Source organism: Parambassis ranga, chromosome 5 (genome assembly GCF_900634625.1).
Source record: "Parambassis ranga chromosome 5, fParRan2.1, whole genome shotgun sequence".
NCBI classification, from domain to species: Eukaryota; Metazoa; Chordata; class Actinopteri; family Ambassidae; genus Parambassis; species Parambassis ranga.
The window spans coordinates 24093227-24116663 of NC_041026.1; the positions used below are offsets into that span (position 1 = coordinate 24093227).

The following is a 23437-nucleotide window of genomic DNA, read 5'->3' on the forward strand; positions in this document are numbered from 1 at the left end:
CCGCGAACCCAATTAACCCGCATTACATTGGTTCACTTACATTTTATAATGACTGTCAACACGCATGTAAATAACAACAGTCTGTTAATTGCACGCAGCATTATTCCAGGAACCACTTTTACAAGGAAGCTTTAAGGATCCTTGTACTTTTATCATGCTCCAAGGGTACGGTTTGAGGATTGTTTAGCCAACAGACCTGCATGTCCACAAGTGTATCCTGAAACATGATGGTAGTTACAACTACTGCACTTACAGTAAGCATCGTCAAGCATGACACACTCTCATAAGAGACCGCTTTAATTTATTTAATTATATATAATCATTTAAGCAACTGTGCTACTGCCACAAATCTTCATGTTGGCTTTGCACGATTTAAGGCATGATAGTGGAGGCAGATGAGGCACAGCGAGATCACATGAAGTTCAATGAAGCTTCCTGGTTAGACACACACATGACACTTGACTGTTATTATTATGAACATTACAGTAATGGATAACATTTTATCGTATTCACAACATAACTTGCAGACAGCAGTACACAGTGGAGGAGTGCCTAAACAAAGTGCATAGAGGTAAAATGGCACAGAATCAGTCAGTCATGAACTGGAATGTGGTAACTGATGTTTGGCCAACATGTGTTTAACAAAATAATACATTCTACTGCAGCTTTAATGGAATTTTCAGTTTTTGAAAGCCAGACCTGAAAAAGCATTTTTTCCTTATTCTGAGCGCTAATAGGTGTTACAGTAAAACAATCTGCTATGTAAACTGTCTCAACAGTGTCTGCTGTTGTTATACAAATTAAAAGTTATTTAAAAAAAATCCAGCCAGCTAAAATACTGCTTTAATTTACATTGTGCCGCCTACGGGAGGCTAAAGGGATCCCAAAAGCAAGAAATGCATAGCTCTAATTCTGAGAGAATCACACAGCTGCTGTTAGCACCGGTGTTGACGAGGTTAGCCGGTATCAAGGGCTCAGTATGTGAGAGAACTCAGGATAAAGAGGCGATCCTCCTCCTTCCTGATCCACTTCAGCAACTTGTTGACAGCCGAGACTGCCAAGGCCTTTGTCCCAAGCGGACTGAAGCAGAGGTAGAGCTCGAAGCCGCTTGTCACCTGTGGTAAAGAAGACAGCACAAGACACGAGGTGTCACCAGGCTGTGTCAAGAAGCCTTCCCCTTTCCTGTGCACGACCAATATAGCCATCTTACAGCAGCAGACTTACCCATGCCATCAGGTTTTCAGTTTCACTGCAGCGGTAGAAGGAGCGGAGCGGTCTGGTTGGATGGTGCAAGTAGCTGTGAAGATCCTGATACAAGCCCATCAGTCTTTCCTGCTCCTTATCAGACTGATACACCACTGGAAACTCTGGACTGACAGAAGAAAATGACCACAAAATAATAAAGTTTTGTTTTTTGTTTTTTTTTTTTAAATGATACCTTTAATGATTTAGCATCTGACAGTAAATTGTCCTAAAACATAAGAATTTACATAGTTACCTACCTGGTGTACAGCCCTGAGCTCTTTGATTTGTACAGGAAGTGCCTGAGCTCTGGGATGCCGACCTGTTCCACAGGGTAGCTGGGACATTTTAGTGCCTCCTTCAGGGACTGGTAGGCACTGCGCTTATTCAACCTCTCCAAGAAACGCTGCTTGCAGTCGGACATATTAAAAAAGTCCTCTCGGTCAGTCGAGACCAGGATGAGGCAGAGCTCTGACGTGGGCTCCAGATAAGAAATGTGAGCGTGGAAAAAACCTGCTGTGTTGAACTTTGGCAGACAGATTGGTGTCCAGCCCTCACCCTCCCTGAAAGATGAAGAGGAGCCAACAAGGTTGAAGACCAAGTGCAAGTCTATATGGTGCAGGAACTGGTCTTTTTTCCTAACCAGACTGACCAGGCGGTCACCAGCCAGCAAGATGGAGAAGACCAGGTTTTTGGATTTGGCAGCCTGTAGGCTTGATGAAACCACATCTCTGGCAGAGCTGGCCAGAGGCAGACAGGTGACAGCGCTGAGCAACAAGCCAGGGTCTCGGTCAAGCCGGTACAGCAGGTTGTCTGTGAGGTACTCGGAGCCCGCCAGCAAGCGACGCAGGTCGTAGTTCTGCTTGTGCTGGAAGATGTGGTTGAGCTGGGTGAGGGTAAGCAGGCTGACAATCTGATAGTAGATATACTGCAGCTCTCGTAGCAGCTCCCTGTCTGACTGACAGGTCCGAGACACACCGACCAGGACCAGTGGACTTTTGGTGAGGAAAACTACTTTACAGCCATCTGACACAAACATGTTAAGACAAGTTACATGGGAATTACACTTTTAACCAATAAACCATGAGTTACTGCCAAATTATGTTCTGACCTGCGTGGATGGAGCGGATGATGTTCTTCTCAGCCTCCACAAAAGAGACGAGGGCCATCATAACCCCCATGGTGCTGGACAGTGCCTCCTCTGTGCCGTAGCGGGTGTAGATCGGCTTCCCAGCTTCGCTCAGCACAAACACATGTTTTCTGTGACTCCGCCATGTCTCACTGGTCACATCCTCCTCCTTGGTCCGACTCTCTGCTGAAAAGTCATTGTTGAGCTGCTCCTCTGCATTTTTTTCTCCAACCAGGGCCTTGAGCTCCTCTGTACACTGTCCTGCTGACTCGTCCAGTTCAGCCGCTCTTAGGGTTTCTTCCTCAGCCTCAGCAGACAGATCCTCAAAGGACTGTGCATGGACAAACATAGCACTCTTCTGACCAGCACCTGCATATATGTAGGAATACATAATGCCAAATGTTCAACCGTAAAAAGCAATGGTGCTGAATAGAAAAATTAAATTTGTAGCAGAATAAAATATTTTCTAAGCCTTCCATTACAAAGGCTAATTGGTTGGTTTGGCAACTCTAACAAAAGAAAACACAATAAAGACTAGCCTACGGCTCTGGTTGTTTCACATATTTTGCCCCTTGGCAACATGTAGCTACCTTCATTTACTTCCTCTCCTTTACTGAAGAGCACACCTGCTTCCCCAAGTGTTCCTATTGAAACTTTGCAACTATATTCAACGCTATAACAGTCTCAGACAGGGCTAGTGCTTACAAGATAAGATTTCCCATCTTATATTTTTCGCTTTGCAAGCCCATCAGTATTTCCTGATACTCAAAAGAAAGAGCATACTAGAATAAAATTTCCACAGGTGCTATATTTGGTTACTAAATATCTGATCTGTCACAGAACACAAGCATAGTTGTAATTTAAGTTTTCACTTTGTAGAGCACCCACAGGGAGGGAAATTAAAGTCCTCTGGTTACAGCTTATCCAATTTAGAGAAGGAAAATAGAACAAGTCTGAGAGTGAGTCAGTAGGATAACGTTATGAAAATGTGCTGTTTATCTCCACATTATCACATCATTCTAGACAGTGTTACATGATGTCCCCTGTTAGTGCTGGTTTTGTTCTGGCTGGATGTGGTATGACACACTGGAGCTGCTGCAGACAAGCTTTTGCTTTGACACACAAATATTGTTTTCAGGCTCCAGTCAAGATAAGTTTGTTATTGTTGTTTTTTGCATTTCCTTTTTACAGTGTAAACACACTTAGGTGTTCCAAAATCTTGTAGTTTTGCAACCATTTAGATGCTATTCGTGGAGTCAACATTTTTAAAATGTCCTAAAGCAGCCAATAAAGAAGAAATGTAGTCATTTTCTTAACACATACACACAATGTGCACAATCATGGTGCCCCACATACAGTACTCAACTTCAGTGCTGTGGTTATATCACAAACAAAGAAGGAAGGGGTGTTGCTCATTTCAAATTAGTGATTCTCACAATGAGTTGTTCTGTTTTTGGGGGTTTAAGTGTTGCTTAGTAACCACTGGTCAGCAGGAAGTGTTATTCATGACACCTTTTACAGCACTGGATTATTACTTAAAACATGTTTCAGTCATTGCACATGTGACCTGTGGCAGACACGGGCTAATGTAAAGATACATTATTTGAAACTGAAAGCAGTATACCCCCACCTTCCCTACTGATGCTTGGACAGCCCAGGAAGGTTTTCCTACTGTAGTGTTAATCTTGCACATGTGTACTGTAAAAGTGTTTCATGTTTTGTAATATGATCCTATGAGGGTTGGACCACAAGACAGCATGGTGCTTGAACTCTAACCCAAGCCTCAAGACATCCTGACTGATCTACAGTCTTTAAATGATGACGGAACCGTTATTGTGGCACCTCACAGGGATTTATGATTAGTGGATATGTTCTCATGTAACACGCTGTCAGTACATTAAACACTAAGTGACAGTGCCTATAGACAATCCTGACAATGTTCACAATCCTCACCTGGTTCAGTTCCCTCCACCAGACCTGGAGTGGGGCTGTCCGCCCTCTCAGAGCGAAGGTGGTCCAGAGGAGCCAGAGTGCCATTTTCCCATGACACAGTCGCCGTTTGGGGTTGTCCATCCATCATAGCTACTTATCGCACATACACACCTGGAAGGACAGACAAACAGACAGATAACGATATGAGCTCTGTAGCTGAGGCAGGATTAAAGATCAAGATTTTTATGATGTAAAAAATTAAATATTAAATATTAAATTAGACATAAAACAAGAGTCTTGTGAAAGCATGAAACTGCATTTTTTATAGAAGTCATAGCTCTTTCGCGTTTTCTAGGCGTTAAATATGGTGATACAGAACTTCAAATGCTACTTTGATTGCTAACTTTACCAGACGATCAATAATATCGAAAGCTAGCTGACTCTGGTTTCGTTGTCCTTATTCACACAGCAATTTCCAAATGATTACCTTTCATTTCCACAGCTGTCTGCATCTGACATTTGTGCTCCAGAACCCCTTTGGCACAGTTGCTACAGCTAGCCAACTAGCTGACACAAGACACAAGTACTTCTTCTTGCAACCAACATGACCTGTTAGGTTGCGGAAGTGGGAATTATGGGATATGATGTTCTCTCCGAAATAGTTTGACACGAGAAGGAAAATCGGTTTGTTTGACTAATAAATAAATACAAATATGTATGGAATGTATTGGAAGCGTTTGGGTCGGAAGTTGCTCGAGTCTGTGTGTAACAGCTGGTAATTTCAATGGTGATTTATTTTACTGGTATGTTTGAGCCTCGTGGTGCATTCAATGAGGTTTGGAAAGCATATGCTTGGTAATTCGACGACTTAAGTATTTATTTAAAGAATAACTCGTCATTATTACTAAACAAAAAAATACATGTAAAATACATTTGTTAGAAATTACTGTTGATATCAAGTTTTGTTTTGTTTGTTTTTGTTGTTTTTTTTTAACGAAAACTGTATTTAAACGCCACATTTCAATCTATTTTTAATTTAATTTAAAAGTGAAGAGGTTGTTGTGCTGCACCGTCATTTAGGAAGAACATTGGCCCTACATCCGAGGTGTATTGAACGCACCTTAGGGGGCAGGACTTGCTTTTGAACATACAGCGGGGAAAGGGAACAACAATGGCGCTATCCTTGTGCTTGTGTTAGCTGTCGAAGTTTTGTTTATTACTGTTGCCTTTACTGGGTTACAATGACATATTGCAGCTGAGGTTAGTGGCGCGAAATGTTATCTTAAAGGACTATTCTGTAAGGTAAGAGTTTTCTTTTTTCAGACTTTGTAGACAGGTTATAATTAGAACATCAAGTTGTCGGCATTTAGCTAGCTGCTAGCTGACATAGCTGAATAGTTCAGCGTTAGTGACATGCCAAACTAATGCATACAGTTGTGGCCAAACGTATTGTAGCCTATACGTTGTGTTAACCTTGCTTCTCTTGGGACAGGGGGTGTCGTTCTATCAGCAAGATGCCTATCCGAGCACATTGCACAATTTGCTCAGATTTGTTTGATCCCTCCAGAGATGTTGCTGCCATCCACTGCGGACACACTTTCCACTATGACTGGTAACATGACAATTATAAGAAATCTTGAAATTCCTGCAAATACATTCCTTTATTTTAACGCCCAGTTGTTTTCTCTCCTCGTCTTCTCTCAGTCTTCTTCAGTGGTTTCAGACTGCTCCCACAAAAACCTGTCCTCAGTGTAGGAAACAGGTAGAGTAACGTGACATCATCACATTAGCAGGCCTGAACTAAAACAATATGTTAAACACAGGGACTTCAATGTCTTCTTCCTGGTCTGCTGTGTGTGTGTGTGTGTGTGTGTAGGTCAGCACCAGGCACATTATCAGCAAGCTATTTTTTGACATCGGTGGAGCGGAGGAGGAAGAGACATTGGACCCGGAAAGTTTGCAGGTATCAAATTGCAACATCTTTTTTATTGAGAAATGTCTTGAGGGGACTGTTACTGCTATTAAATTGTACAAATTGAATACAGAGAATTTAATCTCTTTTGCCTTCCTCAGAATGAGCTGAATCAAGTAAAGGCACTTCTGAGCTCTAAAGGTAAGAAATTTGGCTACTATCGATATAATAATGCATAAAGGAGGGAGCTGCTTCTTAATTGAATTAATTTGTTTTGTTGGATAATCTGTAGATCGAGACTGGCGGGACAAAGAGAAGATGGTGGCTAATTTAAAGGACACCATAGACAAGCAGAGGAGAGACCTGGACAGCATGCGGAAAGAGGTTATGGACAAAGATATGCTTTGTTCAGCCCTCAGAGTAAGCTCTCTCTTCAGTCTTTAAAATATTATCCACATTGTTTGCAAATAGATATGTGAGTTTTATACCTATGTAATGTTTTGATATCTTACAGAAACAGATGACATATTTAGAGACACAACAGAATGACGTTCAGGCTGCCAAGGAGGAAGTCCGGAGACTGAGGACCAAAATGAAAACTTTTGAAAGGTATCGACAGTCCAAGAAGTGCTGTGACTCGTCAGATGTGATGTCTGTGTGCTCTGTGTCACATTATCATTCTCAAGTTGTGCACTGATGCAACTATTTTGTCTCCAGCCTGGATGTGTTGCTGCAGGGCCAGAGAGGAGAGGTGGAGTCCATGATCACAGATATGGGTGTGAGTCAGGCAGCAGTGGAGCAGCTCTCTATCTACTGTATCTCTCTCAAAAAGTAAGCCAAAAACCTCTCGAACCTTTCAGTGCAACTTTTAAAGCAATTTCACAATTTGAAAAACTGCTTAGGCTATTCGACAGATACAATGTGAGAAACCTACTGAGTGGTTGTTTGCTTTCTCCTTTCACTTTTTGATCGTGAAGATCAAGAAAGTCACGAGCACATTTCAGTTTAAGCGAGGAGACAATATCCAAAAAAACAGGCCACGCTGACATCAGCTAGCTTGGCCAGCCCTGCTAATTCTTGTTCTATTCCATACAAAGAATTAGTCTGGTCTCTGTAGGTATGAGTGGGCCTTAAGTACCAACGAAACATTTGGTTAGACATATAACATATCACAGAAACTAAGCATGTAACATAGGCAGAGCAACAACCACACTAGCATCAACAGAAGTCATCCACAATGTTGTGCTGTGGAGTAGGCAAGTCAGTGAAATACAAAAAATCAGAGGTGTTTTGAATGAGGCATGCAGCCTCTCCTCAAGCAAAGCAAACCTGAATGTTGGATAAACGATTACAAGTGGTAGGATATGGCTTGTATCAAGTGCAATATTTTGTCAGGGGGAGGGAGACCACTCCATTTTATTCAAAGTGAATGGGTATGGCTGTCAGCAGAATGTTTGATCAAGCGAAGCACCAGTTGCTATTTACTCCACCAGTCATAGAAAGCATTCTCATACATTTTAGCTTTTCATTTAAATTCTTCCTTATTTGGACTATAGCGGAACGATTGGTTTAGATCTTCACTCCTAATAAGTACAAACTTCATTGTTCTCTTTTTCTCCTGTGTCAGAGAGTATGATAACTTAAAGGGAAGCCTAAAGTCTTCAAATGACATGTGTGAGAAGCTGAAGAGGGAAGTGCTGTCCTCAAACAACAAGGTAACCTGATGTTAAGTCCCTTCAACTAGAGGTTCTTTCAGTCTTTAAATCAAACTTTTTTGTGTGTTTTTTAGCTACAAAAAGCTACAGTGGAGGTGAATAAGACCAAAGAGGACATGAAGTCTCTGCAGAATGATCTGGCCCATGCTGACAAAGAGATCTCTGTAAGGCTGAAGCCTGCAGGTTGTTATTTTGGTATCAGAGAATTCTATGGTTCTGATTTTTAATTATAACCTGTCTACAGAGTCTGAAGAAGAGGGTGGAGTTCCTTCAAAAGACTCTCAGCTCACCAACACGGACGAATGAAGCCCTCAGTCGGCTCGTCTTTGAAAGGTGTGTCCCTCAGCTGTTTAAACCTGCTCCCACCAACAACATTTGCCATAACAAATGTTTGTTTATCCAACTGCCAGCCCGGCCCCAATGGAGCTGAAGCAGCCTCGCCTCCATCAGCCGGCAGATTGCACTGACATTGACCTTAATATGACCTATGAGATCACTACTCCAGATGATGTGAACAAGAGACCAACACAGGTCCCGATGAAGAAGATGCGTCTTGACCCATTTGTGTAGGTTTAATCAGTGTGGAAATGTATCTGCAGCAATGTAGAACCAGCATAACATCTGCTGATGTGATGTTATTTTTCAGAACGCCTGTGTCCAAACACAGTCAGAAAACTTCAAACAATAAGGTAGGTTTGTAACAGTCACTCAAGATTCTTTTTTTTTCATTCCTCTGATTTATGTGTCTGATTTATTCTGGTGCCTCAGGCTCGAGATGAAGATTCAGCCATGGAACCTTTTTTGAGGAACTCCGTTCTTTTTAGAAAGAAGACTTTTGGTAGCATGTTGGAACCCCAGAGGAAGCCTGGAGCTGTATGTATAACCCTTAAAAATGATTGGTTATTTATTCTTTGAATTTTTGCTGAAAGTTTTTGTTTGTTTGTTTCAGGTCAGAACTGGTTATGATGGATTAGGAGGACGAACTAAATTCATCCAACCTGTATCCTCATTTAATGTGCACGACGTGTCACTTTTTTTGGATGTCAGGGTTAACCTGTGCCCAATAATTTAGAGTATTCCTGATAATTACTTTTTTTGCTTGGAAGTGAAATAGTGAGACTGCTGAAAATCTGACTGGATGTGTCAGCTGGTTTGTCTGCAAGTTCGGATGTAAATAGAAATGTAGGCTGCACTGCACACATTCATATAGAAACCTGCTTATTTGTTGTTCAGTACAGTTACACTGGAATTGTGACTTTTAGATACTAAAGTCTATAATGAGATACTTACCTACCATTCAACTAATTGAACCAAATAACCTCATTTAATTGCAGATAAATTATATTCTAATGTCTAAATATTCAGTCTTAATCTGGTTAATCTGTCTTTCATGTTTAGTTAGTTTAGCTGAAACTGGACTCAATCTTCCCTTAACCCCACAACCCTCTCCAGTCTCCTTTATCAGAGATTCGCCCATTGATGAAGGCCAAAAGGAAAAAGGTAACTAAGCCTCCACCCAAGATTTCAACATGTCTGACTCTGGACAACTTCCTGGAATAGACTTTTGGAGGTATGGTGGACATAAATGCATGCTGGAGATGCTGTGGGACAAAACCAGCCTGTCAGCAGTTTTGCCACTCAAAAGGGTCTTTTAATTCATATTTTATTTAAAAGCCGTAACTTTTTGTCTTGTGTTGACAAGCGTGATGTACTTTTTTTTGTGCTGTCATGAATTTATTTGTGTCTGCTCAGCTCTTTGTTTTTCAGAGCTTGTATTTGTTTAGGAGTGAATATGTGTGCGATAGAAACTATCCTATTGAATGTTTCTGTATTATGTCATCAGTTTTCACATCTATTCTCTACAAGTATAGAGAATAGATGTGTAAGTATTCACATATCTAAGTATTTGCTACCCATGTTAGCCCACATGTGGATATGATTTACAATTTTTAATTTAGCCAGAAGTAAACCAAGACAAATAATAAACAATACTTTTATTAAAGTTTGTGTGGGATCTACCAACAATTCTCTCGCCTTTTTTTTTGTCTTCACAATGGTGTCACTGACTTGTGCTCTCCTGCAGGGGGCAGTGTTTGTCATGAATGTGCTGGTCCTCCTGCATAGAGTAAAGACACACTGCACATGTTAACTGCTGAATCTATTTATATTGAAAATGCTGCACCAGTACAGAGAGAAATCCTCAAGAAAACATCAGTAAAACCTGAGTTGTATAATCAAGTAACAATAAAGTACATTGCAAGTGATATGCTGGCAGAAAATGGGCCCTGAATTTTGGATATTTGTAGATTTGACCATTTGTTATAGTGAAATGGCACTAAATTAAATACAGCCAATGGACAGAAGCTTTCCTACAATGTTCCCATGCATAAACATATTAAGTAGTCTCTCTGATTTTGGCGTGGTGCCACCTTCAAGCAGATTGCTTAATATTTTGACAGACAATATGGGGAAATGCCAAACATTGTTTTCCACTGTGGAGAAGTAAAAGTACCAGGTGGAAGATAAACATCCTGCTCACAATCATTTGTATCCTGTTTGCATGCATGAATTCACAGTTCCCAAACCTACGTATGTCACAGTAATTTAAATTATAACACAAGATGTTTCATCAGTGATTGGAGGTCAGTATTACTGATCCTGCTGTGAGAGATAACAGTTTTGTGGTTAATCATACCTTCCCAGGGGAATCTATCAGAAATAGTAACAGGACATGGTGCATTTTTTTTAAAAAAAAAACGACTTCCTTCCGGTGCAATTAGCAGTAAGAGACACGACACCCCTCGAAAAACAATTTTGAAAGCATTCATGACATATAACACACAATCCATGCAGTGCTTATGGAGCTTGTCGACATTGATCCAGGGATTCCACATACAGCTTCCTGTAGGGGAAAGGTCACCATTTACACTTTTTTCCTAACCAGCATCTTCCAGAAAGATTTTAGACAATCACTGCCTCTTTTTGAGGTGTTACAACAGAAACAACAGCATCCTCCCAGTCTTTGAGCTAAAAAATAACATTGTCCATTTCAATTGTGACCGTTTCTGTTTCCTGTTGTGTTTCATTCCAGGTTTTAAACATCTGAATTAATAAATGAAGAAAAACGCATTCACAAATGTATTTTTGCTGGTGTTTCAATCCAAATTAAAGAGGAGAGAGAGAGAGAGAGAGAGAGAGAAAAGTGTTCCGACCAAAAACCATGCTGTTTTTTTTTTCACTCATTGTGTGTTGCTTCACTGTGACCTGTCTGGCTCAATCTTAGACTCTCCATTCTGTTTGTCGTTGGACTTCTGGGATAGGCGTGTGGACACAGTGGCTGCCTGCACCACGGCTTTGAAGCTGCGCTTTCTCTTCTGGACGTTCTGCTCTGGGTGGAAGATGATGACGTAGACCTTGGGGATGTAGAGCATGCCCAAGGATACGGTGGCGCTCAGGCTCATAGACACTGTCAGCGTGGTGGTCTGAATGAACATCTGTGATGAAGACACAGGAGGTCAGAAAAATCTCCCTGTAACAAATGATCAATTGATTCCTGCGTGTTTCTTCAAACTCTTTATGTAAGCATGCAGGTTGTCACATTGAAGCCTTTACAGTTTTCATGTCAAAGCACAGGAGGCAGTGTTTTTCCCTTGATGAATGATTTATGACCTGGTATATGTAGTCGGGAAAGGAGGATCTATTTCTGGGTTTTGACCATGTCTCCTCCTCCTCTTCCTCACTGCTCTTCTCATTTCAACATCTAACAATAATAATCAGAAATGACTTCTCTTGAGATCTGCCTCTGATAAATTATGAGCTCATTATTCAGACATTACAGGTAATAAATAAATAAAGCCGTGTGTGCCATAAATAAGATATATTTGTCCAATAAATAAGTCATAAATTGTACACTACTCTGAGCAGCCTAGAGCTCCTCAGGCAGATGTCCATACAGTGGAGCTTCTTTGATCACATTGGCATGCTTTTCATCAGTGACCTCTCCATTTCTACAAGGGGCTGGGTTGATTCAAGAAGGAAGCAGACTGTATTTGTGCTCGTAGCCCTCAGGTGAGCAGAAAGACTGCTTTAGTATCAGTAAATAGAGCTTCCATTATCACACAGGTATGGATCATGTCTTCCAGCATGTGCTCTTGCACATGATAGTAAAATAAACCGGACAAAAGTTACAGTCTATATTTAGCCCCGTTTTTTCCTAAGTGATGACTAATTGAATGGGATGGCTGAATTAGTCTAAGAGGGGTTCCTATCGTCCCTCAGCTCATCTGACCTCCTTTCCATCCCTCCCTTTCTTTTCTTAATTCACTTCATTTCCATTTGGCAGAGGTGAAAAGCCTCTGAAAGCACCTCAGGCTTTAATTGTTTCAGCCCGACTGATTCATAATACAACTCTTCTCTTAGTCAAGAGTTATCTCTGTATTTGAAATATCCTCACAGCAGTCTCGTACTTTGTGACGACAGAAAATAGCCCACAAGCTAAATTAAACTCCTGGTACAGTGGAAACAGGATGTGCGGCAGCAGAAAGCAAATATGATATGACAGGCAACAAACTTAGATTTTACTTCAGCATCTGAGGAATTCACTTACTTTCTTACTGTTACTGTGCGTCACTGTGTGTTACATCATTTGTGTCTTCTCAGTGTTTGATGATTACATGATTACATACAAATGTATGTAGTGACAAAAGAATTTATTTTCCTACTTAATGAGTCTTACTTTACACATTTTGTTTTTTAATCTTCTCTCATTTTGTCAATTACCTATTTATCCTAGTTGTTTTATTTATAATCATACAGGCTGCTCTATGCCTGTTGTAGCTATCAAAAAACATTCACATTTCAGGTTGGATAAAATAATAGTTGATTATTAAATAAATAATAAAGAAAAATAGCCAGATGTAATTTTGGCTAGCAATCTTTCTTTACTTTTTCTATTATGTTAGTGTGCATTTGTTGTGTCTCTATATTAGCTGCATTGTTTCATTTTCTGTTGTCCTGTAAAAATCCTCCCTAAAATTAATATAGTTAAAGTTACATAATGAATTAAAAGCTGATCACAGTTTAGGTTTCATTGTAGTAAAGATCACTAAACATCAAAAATGAATCATCTTGATAATTTAACCTAGCCTTCTACCTGTAGTGGGATTAAAGTCGTTAAAAGTCATCAACTGATTAATCAATGAATTAAATCATTATCTTAGCTGAAAACATTAGTTTCTTGTAAGACCACTGGCAAAGCCTGTAAAACAGATACATTTCCCACCTTCTCTGTGGACTGTGCTGTGCCGAAGAAGATTGGCACAAAGGCCAGCCAGATGATGCAGGTGGTGTACATGGTGAAGCCGATGGGCTTGGCCTCGTTGAAGGTCTCAGGAACTCCTCTGCTCTTTATGGCATACACAGTGCAGGTGATCATCAGCACTATACTGTAGCTCAGACACAATATAAGGGACAGGTCGGACATGTCACACTTGAGGACGCCACGAGCAAACTCTGGGTTTGGAGGCTTCTGCTCCTCATAGTCGATGATGGTGTGTGGAGGTACCACGCCAAACCAGATGAACACCCCAAGAAGCTGTAGAGAAAGAACCTTTAGGCTGCTGTTAAATATTTGACTGACATGAAGAAGCATCAAGCTGCTTACCTGCACTGAGATGAGGATAAAGGTGATAATCAGTTGAGAGGTTGGGCTGATGAACTTTGGTGGTGTGACGGACTTCTTGCCCTGTTCGAAGATGCGGTAGATCCGGTTGGTCTTGGTGAGCATGGCAGAATTGCTGATGCACATGCCGAGCCCCAGCAGCAGCCTGCGGAAGGCGCACACAGCCACGCTGGGTTCTGCGATCATGAGGAAGGTGATGAGGTAGATGAGAAAGATGCCTGTCAGCAGCACATAGCTGAGCTCTCTGCCAGAGGCCCGAACAATGGGCGTGTCATTAAAGCGTATGAAGGTGACGATGGCTCCAGTGGTGGCCAGGATGCCCAGGATGGCCAGGAAGACAGGGATGATGGCCCAAGGAGAGCTCCACTCCAGCTTGATGATGGGTGTGGGCCGGCAGCCTGTCCGGTTCTTCAAGGGCCTCATGTCGAAAGGGCACATGTCACAGGTGAACTCATCCAGCAGGTACTGGTACCCATCACAGAGCTCGCAGTGCCAGCAGCAAGGAACACCTTTCACCATCTTCTTCCTCTCACCAGACTCACAGGGGAAACTGCACACCGACTCCGGGATCTTACGGTCACCACCTGACCACTGCATCTCCTCTGGCTGGTACACAAACAACAAACATCATCTAATGTAAGGACAGGCAGGAACTAAAGGCTAAAAACTGCAGCCATTAAAGAATCTAAGAGGAAACATGACTTAGTGCAAGAGGAGGACATATCTGGCATACTACTTTCATGTCTGTATGCAGACAGGCAGCCTGATGTTGCTAACTCCAGGAATCTACTGGTGGATCCAAGAATTAGACCCTCTGCAATGATCCACCACAACATGGCAGTTTTTTGGACAAGAGGACAACTGACTTATTGATTCTTCACTTGTTGCTCACAGTAATAATGAGACTCCAGGTCACTGCTCTATAGACAGCTTAGGGTTGAGTCTTTATACCTAAGTATACCAAAGTAAAATATTGTATTTCTCTTAAACAACAGATATTTACATTGAGTCGCAGGTGGTTTGTCCATTGACCGATGACCTTATAGCCAGGGTTGCTGACATTGGACATCTGGTACTGGAAGATGTCGTACCGGCCAGGAGCATCTCCATTCTCATTGAACATCACTCCGGTACCTGCACTACCTGTATGATGGAGACACAGTTTTAATAACTTGTTTGATGTCCACAAAATTCATAAAGTGAGTCAGAGAAGTGTGTGCCTCCATTTTTCAGGCAGAGAGCACACCCACGCTGTTGAATGAAGCTTGTCCTGCTTGCTTCAGTCTTGTGCAATGATGTGAAAGCTGAGTGCAGGATGCTCTTTAGTGAAGGCTCTCCTCCACACATACAGTCTTTCAGTGCACTCTGCTCTGCTGCCCTAACGTGATTGAATGTTCCTCTCAGGTCCCTGCAGGCGCTCAATCAGAAAATCTTCCATACAAGCCAAGGTCATTCAGCAAAAGGAGAGCAGTAAATAGGATGCTTTCACAGAACATTTTTTTTCTTTTTCCAAAGTGTGACTTTTTTATGAAAGATGAGGATGAAAAGGATGAGCATTGTGTACAGAGAAGAGCAAGGAGGCTGCCCTAGGGAGGGCCATGCTTTGAAGGAATGCACTGTGTTGTGTAGCTAGGTACATTAGCAGAAACATCTCAAAGCCTTCGTCTGCAAGCTGACCCCTATTCTGCCCTCTTCTCTTTTACATTTGTTGCTTTTCACAACCTCTGCTACAAAAGAAAGCAGTAACGGTAGGAGCAAAGGTTTGGTCAAAATAAAATTCACAATTTTTAACCCACTTTCAGCAAATGAATTGAACTTTTTTTCTAAAACATCACGCTTACACAAGAAAGGAAATAAACACACACTGAGAGCTGCAGTCTCACCATTAAAGTTCACTGAGCGAATGTATTGGAGGAGCATTCGTCCCTCCACCGGGTCCATCTTCTCACAAACACCCATGGAGCCAGGACAGAGGTCCAAGTGCATGCTGTGCAATGCATGAGCCATGGCATACACAGCATCAATCACAAACTGCACCTTACCCTCCTGTTCATACTGAGAGTCCCGACTGATTCTTTCATCTCCTGTCAGACAAAAAAAGTGAGGGTTTGAAGACAGCTGCTTGTTTACAGATATTTACATTGCAAGTTAAACTTCCAACTGCTTACCTGTACATTTCCTTCTGGTGGTGTCATATTTAATGCCGGGGCGAGTTAGCTTGCACTTGAAGTCATCCTCCCAGAATTCTGCAAACCAGATGTTTCTTCTGTTGTTTTCCAGAGACCTCGAAGTGAAGTACTGGTCGAACCCTAAATCATATCACATTTCAGTAATGTTTTATTAAAATCTGATATAGAATAATTGGACTTTGATTGTGTGTGTGTGTGTTGTATCAGAACCTAGTATACTTAAATAACACTATCACATATATCAATCATTCATTTCCTTCATTTTTTGTGCTGGTATTAGACTCATCAATCAATGTCAGGATTTTGTAGATGTTCTTATTGCATTCAGCTGCTCAGAGTCAGATGCAATAATCTCATATAATATGAGATCCTACCATCAATAGAAGCTCTTTTGGGCAGGATGGTGACAGCGCCTTCAGCCACCTCCTCCTGGTCCTGAATAGGGGAGTTTTTGGCTCCCCAACTGTCAGATCCAACAAACAGGAAGTGACCCGTCAGGTTGGCCTTTTTGGCAGACTGCAACACTCGCCTGAAAGAGGACATTTTACACTCATTACATGCTTTACATTGTAAAATTATCCATTATATTATCAATATTATCCAAAAATGTTATCAAATATAACATTAGACTGTTAATTATGGCTTGTAGCAGAGATTGACTCACTTGATGTCGTCTTCATTGGCAAAGATGATGACCCCACGAGCATTAGAGGTCTCCATCAGTCTCTTAATGATTTTCTCAAACTCCCCTGGTCTGGGCTCTCTGGGAATCTTTATGGACTGTGCAATACACAGCCCTCCTGTGATGAACACATAAAAGGTATTACTATATATCTTTGTTTTGTTTGTTTCCTCACTGCAATAAACAATAACATGAATAAGATGTTGCTGATGGGACCTCCACACCAGCCTTGTTGTGTCTAAATCGTTGGTAAGCCAGACAGTAAATTATTAAACTGAGTAGGCATGTATTATCATACATCACCTTACTAATACATGACAAAGAGTGTAAAGTCTGCTATAGAAGCTTTGACACATGACAACACATGATGTTGCTAACATGTTATTGTTTGTGATGTGTGCTATTTCTTTTTGTCATGTTAGCATGACAACATCTGGTTAATCACAATGACAATGAGGCAGTTGGGAGTTTTGTGTGTTATTGCCATGTATTATTATATTATTCACATATTTTAAAAACATAAAACAAAAATAGTCATGCTAAAAACATAAGAAACAAAAATTCATTGTCTAATGGTCTAATAGCTAAACACAGTCCTCTGCACTGCACTGGTTTAATGATCTTGGACATTGTTATATTTGAACTTTAGTAACAGCATGTTATGCTTTTAAATCCATGTAATGGCTTGTCCTGTTGTGTATTAAAGGAATGCTTTTTTCCTATTTTAGTCATTTAATGAGTGAGAACAACACAGCTTTACAAATAAGTAATCCCTCATTGTCACTGCACTAAATTCACATTCAAGCAGCCAGACACACAACCTGCTTCTCTGGATATCTGGAGGAAGGCGTCCACACCACTCTCTCCGTAGTTGCCCTCAGAGGCCAGCGTGGATACGTAGTTCCACCCCATGGCTTTGACAATGTCCACCATGGCCTGGGCCTGGTAGGAGTCTGGAGGCACCACACGGGAAAAGAACTCATAGCGGCTGTTGTCGCTTAGCTCCGGGGCAGTGGAGGCATAGCTGATCTGGGGGATCTGAGACACACAGAAGGGTCAGTGGTGATGAAAGTGTTGTGTCAAGTGGAAAACATGAGCAGGACAGATTATTAAACCAATATGTGAAACAAAAGGTAAAAGGAATGACAAGAGAAGGCAGTGAACCATGTCTGAGGATGATGCAGCACTTACTCACAGGCAAACCCCCTAACAGTGTCTAAATGGAGGCCTTCCACATTAATACTGACAAGTTGTAGTGCACTAAAATCCCAAAATTGGGCTATCATGAAGCATTCACCTTTTGGACAGCCTGTGCTCTCAGTGGTTCTCAGAACTGAGGCTACTTCACAGTGTTTTCTGCCCAGAGCTGGCTTGGGCTGAGGATGTAGGGAGTGTCACAGTGCAATACAGATGGTAGGAACCACAGCTGTAAAAGCATTTGTTTGAAAAAATGGATGAGAAGATTAATTTACTGGTGTGCTACTTCTTTAATGACACAGTTTATGTCAGCAGACTCATCCCCGAACCTGCTAATGCCGGTCCCACAGCGTAGCTTAACGTTGGGCCCTCTGGAGGGGACGAATGGAGAAAGGTAGACACAAGGGGTAGTGAAGGGAGAAGGAGAGAGGAGCGAGAGAACCATTTCACAGATTATCTGGAAGGATTATAGGGGTTTTAGTCAAATTACGTTAAGCACAGAGGGAGAGACAGAGATCAAGAGACTAGAAAAAGGTTAGTATTTCTCAGCTGTAAGCCATACAATATATTTAATTCTGATGGCCACATGCAGCTTAAATTTTCTGCTGATTTAACCCCATCAAGTTCGATTTTACTGGTCAGCCTTCTCGTTATTTTTTTTAAATCAAGTTTCAAGTCATGACATGGTTTTGATCTCAGGGCTTAGGTCAAGATCTTACACTAATATAACTTCATACATACAAATCCCCCTTAGAAGAGCAAAGGGAGCACACTTTGAGTGGATGGCAGAGAAAGCAGTTTCAGACAGCATCCCTACCAGATGAGAGACACCACGAACAACAACGGAGTGAGGTCCATTTCCATAGTAGTCAGCAGCGAGGTGATAAATATGTTTCCATACGAATTGGTAATGAACAAGACAACAAATAATCCTCTCCAAATTAATCCCACTGAAGCATCTGCACCAATTCACTCACTAAAATCAAAAAGGCATGTAACACATAGTAACAGACAATTCCAACAAGTCCAGTCATGAAATTTATACTAAATATTTCACAGTCAACTGTCAGTGGTATTATAACAAAGTGGAAATGATTAGGAACAACAACTCAGCCATGAAGTGGTAGTTCACATAAAATATCAGCGGATGCTGAGGCACATAGAGCGCCAACTTTCTGTGTCAGTAGCTACAGACCTCATGTGGCCTTCAGATTAGCTCAAGAACAGTGCGTACAGAGCTTCAAGAAATGGGTTTCCATGGCCGAGCAGCTGCATCCAAGCCATACATCAATAAGTGCAATGCAAAGCATCAGATGCAGTGGTGTAAAGCATGCCACCACTGGACTCTAGAGCCATGGAGACGTGTTCTCTGGAGTGACAAATCACACTCTCCATCTGGCAATCTGTTGGACGAGTCTGGGTTTGGTTTTTGAAAGGAGTATGGTACTTGTCCGACTGCATTGTGCCAAATGTAAATTGGTGGATTATTGTGTGGGGTGGTTTTTCAGGACCTAGGCTTGGCCCCTTATTTCCAGTGAAAGCAATGCTTCAGCATACCAAAAGATTTTGGACAATTCTATGCTCTCACCTTTGTGGGAACAGTTTGGGGATGGCCCCTTCCTGTTTCAACATGACTGGGTACCAGTGCACAAAGCAAGGTCCGTTAAAACGTGGATGAGAGCGAGTTTGGTTTGGAAGAACTTGATTGCCTGCACAGTCCTGACCTCAACCTGATAGAACACCTTTGAGATGAATTAGAGCAAAGACTGCGAGCCAGGCCTTCTTATCCAACATCAGTGTCTGACGTCACAAATGTGCTTCTGGAAGAATGATCAAAAGTTCCCATAAACACACTCCTAAACCTTGTGGCAAGCCTTCTCAGTTGAGCTGTTATAGCTGCAAAGGGTGGGCCAACGTCATATTAAACCCTATGGATTAAGAATGAGATGTCACTTAACTTCATATGCCTGTAAAGGCAGATGAGTGATACACTTTTGGCAATATAGTATAGTTGTAGTCTGCTACTCATAAAGACATGAGCTGAAATATTTAACACTGTGGCTTTATTATTTCTCATCCTTTTGTTTGTGATTCTGATTATTTTAGGCACAGATGCTGTGTCTGGTGAAGATGCACCAGTAAAAATGACCAAAGTTCAACTTCAGTTATGTAGTTTGACAAATGTTCCAAAACCAGAGCCCACACTGGATGGATGCTGGAAAATCTCCATCCTGATGTAAACGCTATGACATCAGAAGACTGAAGAGCTGCACATATGGACTGCAGAAGGAAGCACCACCATTTACATAAATCTACTACTCCACACTGGTCACAAGTCGCTGTTATCCTAGAACCAATGTCATCCTGCTGCCCTGATGCTCTATTTTCAGCCCGGGGTCCTGAGCTGCTGAGAGGGGCTTAGTGGAGGTTGGGATCTATAATTCTGTAGTTAACATCTGCCGAGTATGCAAGCTGCCCTCCTTGGCTCTTAACTTAGCATCCTCACTGAAAAGAATGCTACATGCAACATCAATTAAAAATCTTTTTTTTTTTAATTATTTTATCAAAAACAAATTTGGCCAATTTGAGGCCAGCTGGTGTTTATATTTAGACTCTTCTACACTCCTGCCAGACAACATAATGTGGGATTACCACCGACTCAGTGTTCCATCATAAGCAATGTGTAATCAGAGTAATCAATTATCAAGGGTCAATTGTCTGAAAAGAGTGAACTGCACATATAACAAGGATTAGCCTGCAGAGGCCAGCTACGACAATGGATTTACAACCCTGTAAAAGCGTCACAGCCAGTGACACAGACGTTTTTTCAGAATGAAGAATTGCATGCAACATAAAGTGTCTGAAGAATGGGATTATGTTTTCAAATGTTGTCAACTTCACTGTGACCTTTATTCTGCACAGAAAGGGTACATACTTCACACCTGAATCTGGTCCACTGTATGCTTAACCTGAGCTGCTGAACAGTGAAGACAGATCCAGAGAGGTAGGAAAGTTTGAGCTGTAAATCAATGTCAGATGTTCTTCTTTTTTAGAACAGCTGATCACTGAAATCAACAAAAGCTGCTAAAACCAGGCCTGCACAGAGCACTGCTGTGTGTGAACCCTAACGTGTGAAGGATCAAATTCTACAGGCCTGAAAAGCAGAAGGCACCCAACACTTGAGTAGAGGAAGAAAGTTGGAACAAAAACGGACTCATTTGATTCTTTTCATCCATTTAACCCATTTGGTCCATTGGAATTATTCTGGGCCCTCTGGAGAGTCCCATGTTTGGGGACCACTCATCTTCTTTTTGTCTTTTTGGAATTGATTCATACTCTCTGAAAAAACAGGAGGTATTAAGATAAATCTCACCGCAAACAGTCTCAGCACGTTGGCCACCATAATGGACACTGAGCTGCCGGACGCCCCGATCACCCCTACCACCCTCTCTGGTTTGGGAATGATGGGAGGCTCTCCATTTGAGCACCGCACATCTGAGGTGTCCTTCTGAATGAGTGCCTGCACAAAGGTGAGTGACTGCTCCAGCGCGTAGGTGTCTCTGGAGCATGTGTCCAGGATGCGAGCCCCAAGAGTGATGTTAGGCAACAGGTCTGGGTCACTGTTGATCTGGTCCAAGGCATATAGCATAGCCTCCAGTCGATGGACCCCCTTCTCTCTCTTGATCTCCCCACAGGGCACCCCAGCAGGGCCTCGGGAGTGCACCGGGAAGAGCCCACCCAGGGTGATGTCACCCTCAATTTTGATGGACTGAGGCTGGGTGCCCTGCTGGGCCTGTGAAATTGGAGTGACGCCCACCAACAGAAGCCACAGCAGCTGAACCCATATCTGGTATCTGAATGAAGAACCGAGCCAGCAGCACTGATGAGATGAGCGCGCCTCTGATGTCATGATGATGACCAGCAGAGGTACTGACAGCACCTGAGGGCCACCAAAGAGGGGGTGTTAGGGTCTGATTGTTACATTGGCATCAAAGAGTTAAACAAACTTGTTTTTTCCCACAATGCTGAACTTCAGAACCTAATATATATAATTCAGTTTGCCAAATGACAACAGATACTGTATCATCTTAGGGCAATTTACATAGAATTGTAAAGATCTCACAATAAGCCATTTTTTATTATTTATATCCATAATTATCATGGTTAAATCACATAAAATGAAACATTATACTCTGCATATGTAATGGTTTATTTAATACATTCTACTCACTTATGTTGACATGTTTTAATTGCACCACACAGGATTATCTAACATACAGCATGTGCTGTATTAAATAAAAACTGATAAAATACTAGAAAAAGGGACAAAGATAAGCTATATAAGTATACACTTTGAAAAAAATAGAAAGAAAGAAAGAAAGAAAAAGAAAAGGGGGCTGAAGTGTCCGAAGAGGAGATTTTAGACAGCACGCTGCATGACACAGAGTGAATGCTGGAAGCTTTTATCATAGAGAGCTGAGAGCCGATGATGGAAAACACTATAAATTTTGCAAAACAAAAAACATCAACTAAACCTTTACAGAATTTCATGCACCAGAGGATGGAGCAGGTTAATTATATCTGCATGAGCATCATTGGCAGAATCCACAAAAAACAATGGAGCTCCTCTATTTTTCAGGTTTTAGAGTGTGAATACATAGAATTTCCAGGCTTAACCTTATTGTACTAATAAAGGCAGATGCCTGCATGATAATCTGATTTATTCTGATTTATTTGAAATTGTAACGCTTATACTTATGATACTTCCTCTCTATTTGAATGCATTTTGCTTATAAAAATAGTGGTAAACAGTCACAAAATCAAGACAAGTATGATGTGAATGCAGATGTCTAAACTTCAAAATTCTCGCAATCGTTGCAGATAATTTGTTTCCTGAAAACATACCTGGATGCAAACAGCACTTCTTACCTGCCCATTCTTCATCGGCCAGTCCTAATTTTATCCTTCACATGAGCTCTTTCAGGCTGGCCTCCATCCATGGTCCAAAAAATGTGATTATATATGTAGAGGCAAGGCTCTCCTCTCCTGACCAAAAAGCAAATCCTCTATCATCTCAGATAGTCTCTGTGTGTGTGCGCGCACTCTAAAAAATAATCAAAACACACGCCAAACAATGGTTGTAAAAAAAAAAAAAAAAGCAAGGGAGTTGTGATTTACAAAGACAAAATGAAAACACTGACTTGTGATGCTAAAGGGAATGGTATCATGGCAGAATAAAAAAAAAAGTGCAGAAAAAGCGCAACATTACAGCAGTGAGATTCTGCAAATCACTGCCAAATCCCTTAAAAGCTCTCCCTCTCTCTCTATCTACTCTTGTTCTTTTTCCTCTGTGTGCATCTCTGTCCAGGCACTCCCCCCTTTCCTCTCTCTCTCTCTCTCTCTCTCTCCCTCTCACTCTGTATCTGTTGAACCCTCTCCTCACTCGTTCTCTCAGCACACTAATGGCCACAGATTGGGATTATCATGCAGGCGTCTGCAAAGAAAGCACTAGGTGGACTAGCCCACATATTTTTTTTTCATACGGCTGAACCACATGCAGACCTCCCCCCTCAGTGCATGATGGAACTCCGTCACTTTAAGAGATTAAATGAGCAGCAATTTGATTCATACTCTCTCTCTCTGACAAACACACACATACACACACACACACACACTGCACTTTTGCACACCTGTCAACATTAGCACAATGTAGAACATATCAGAGAACAAAATAGATTTCTACAGCACAGAATGCTACT

General features: G+C 41.6%; 3 protein-coding genes across 3 annotated transcripts; 1 reads left to right on the forward strand and 2 right to left on the reverse strand.

Moving 5' to 3' along the window:
* Positions 1-295: 295 nt before the first annotated feature.
* Positions 296-5052, reverse strand: mon1a (MON1 secretory trafficking family member A). The gene is made up of 6 exons (XM_028404894.1): positions 4791-5052; positions 4325-4474; positions 2354-2740; positions 1503-2268; positions 1225-1372; positions 296-1115 (listed from the first exon to the last, which is right to left on the reverse strand). The coding sequence occupies exons 2-6, from the start codon at positions 4449-4451 to the stop codon at positions 975-977; spliced, it is 1569 nt and encodes a 522-aa protein (XP_028260695.1). The 5' UTR covers positions 4452-4474; positions 4791-5052; the 3' UTR covers positions 296-974.
* Positions 5053-5460: 408 nt separating this feature from the next.
* traip (TRAF-interacting protein) lies at positions 5461-9860 on the forward strand. The gene is made up of 16 exons (XM_028404895.1): positions 5461-5605; positions 5796-5915; positions 6008-6065; positions 6180-6266; positions 6377-6416; positions 6508-6635; positions 6730-6824; positions 6933-7046; positions 7843-7930; positions 8005-8094; positions 8175-8263; positions 8341-8496; positions 8577-8619; positions 8699-8803; positions 8880-8930; positions 9383-9860. Exons 2-16 carry the CDS (start codon positions 5818-5820, stop codon positions 9488-9490), a joined length of 1350 nt encoding a protein of 449 aa, XP_028260696.1. The 5' UTR covers positions 5461-5605; positions 5796-5817; the 3' UTR covers positions 9491-9860.
* Positions 9861-10993: 1133 nt separating this feature from the next.
* Positions 10994-21588, reverse strand: grm6b (glutamate receptor, metabotropic 6b). The gene is made up of 10 exons (XM_028404891.1): positions 21052-21588; positions 17303-17519; positions 16464-16599; positions 16174-16328; positions 15779-15919; positions 15494-15694; positions 14614-14753; positions 13593-14216; positions 13212-13523; positions 10994-11424 (listed from the first exon to the last, which is right to left on the reverse strand). The coding sequence occupies exons 1-10, from the start codon at positions 21586-21588 to the stop codon at positions 11185-11187; spliced, it is 2703 nt and encodes a 900-aa protein (XP_028260692.1). The 3' UTR covers positions 10994-11184.
* Between the last annotated feature and the right edge of the window lie 1849 nt (positions 21589-23437).

Bases quoted from the DNA above. Each gene is read 5' to 3' on its own strand.
- mon1a (XM_028404894.1), bottom strand. From the start codon at position 4,451: ATGATGGATGGACAACCCCAAACGGCGACTGTGTCATGGGAAAATGGC. The intron at 2,269-2,353 runs GTCAGAACATAA...TGTTTGTGTCAG, and splicing joins CATCCGCTCCATCCACGCAG to ATGGCTGTAAAGTAGTTTTC. The intron at 1,373-1,502 runs GTAGGTAACTAT...TTCTTCTGTCAG, and splicing joins AGCTCAGGGCTGTACACCAG to TCCAGAGTTTCCAGTGGTGT.
- grm6b (XM_028404891.1), bottom strand. From the start codon at position 21,588: ATGACATCAGAGGCGCGCTCATCTCATCAGTGCTGCTGGCTCGGTTCT. The intron at 15,920-16,173 runs GTAGGATCTCAT...GATATGATTTAG, and splicing joins CAAAAGAGCTTCTATTGATG to GGTTCGACCAGTACTTCACT. The intron at 14,754-15,493 runs GTGAGACTGCAG...TCCATCATACAG, and splicing joins TCGCTCAGTGAACTTTAATG to GTAGTGCAGGTACCGGAGTG.
- traip (XM_028404895.1), top strand. From the start codon at position 5,818: ATGCCTATCCGAGCACATTGCACAATTTGCTCAGATTTGTTTGATCCC. The intron at 6,825-6,932 runs GTATCGACAGTC...TTTTGTCTCCAG, and splicing joins AAAATGAAAACTTTTGAAAG to CCTGGATGTGTTGCTGCAGG. The intron at 8,931-9,382 runs GTATCCTCATTT...AACCCTCTCCAG, and splicing joins GAACTAAATTCATCCAACCT to TCTCCTTTATCAGAGATTCG.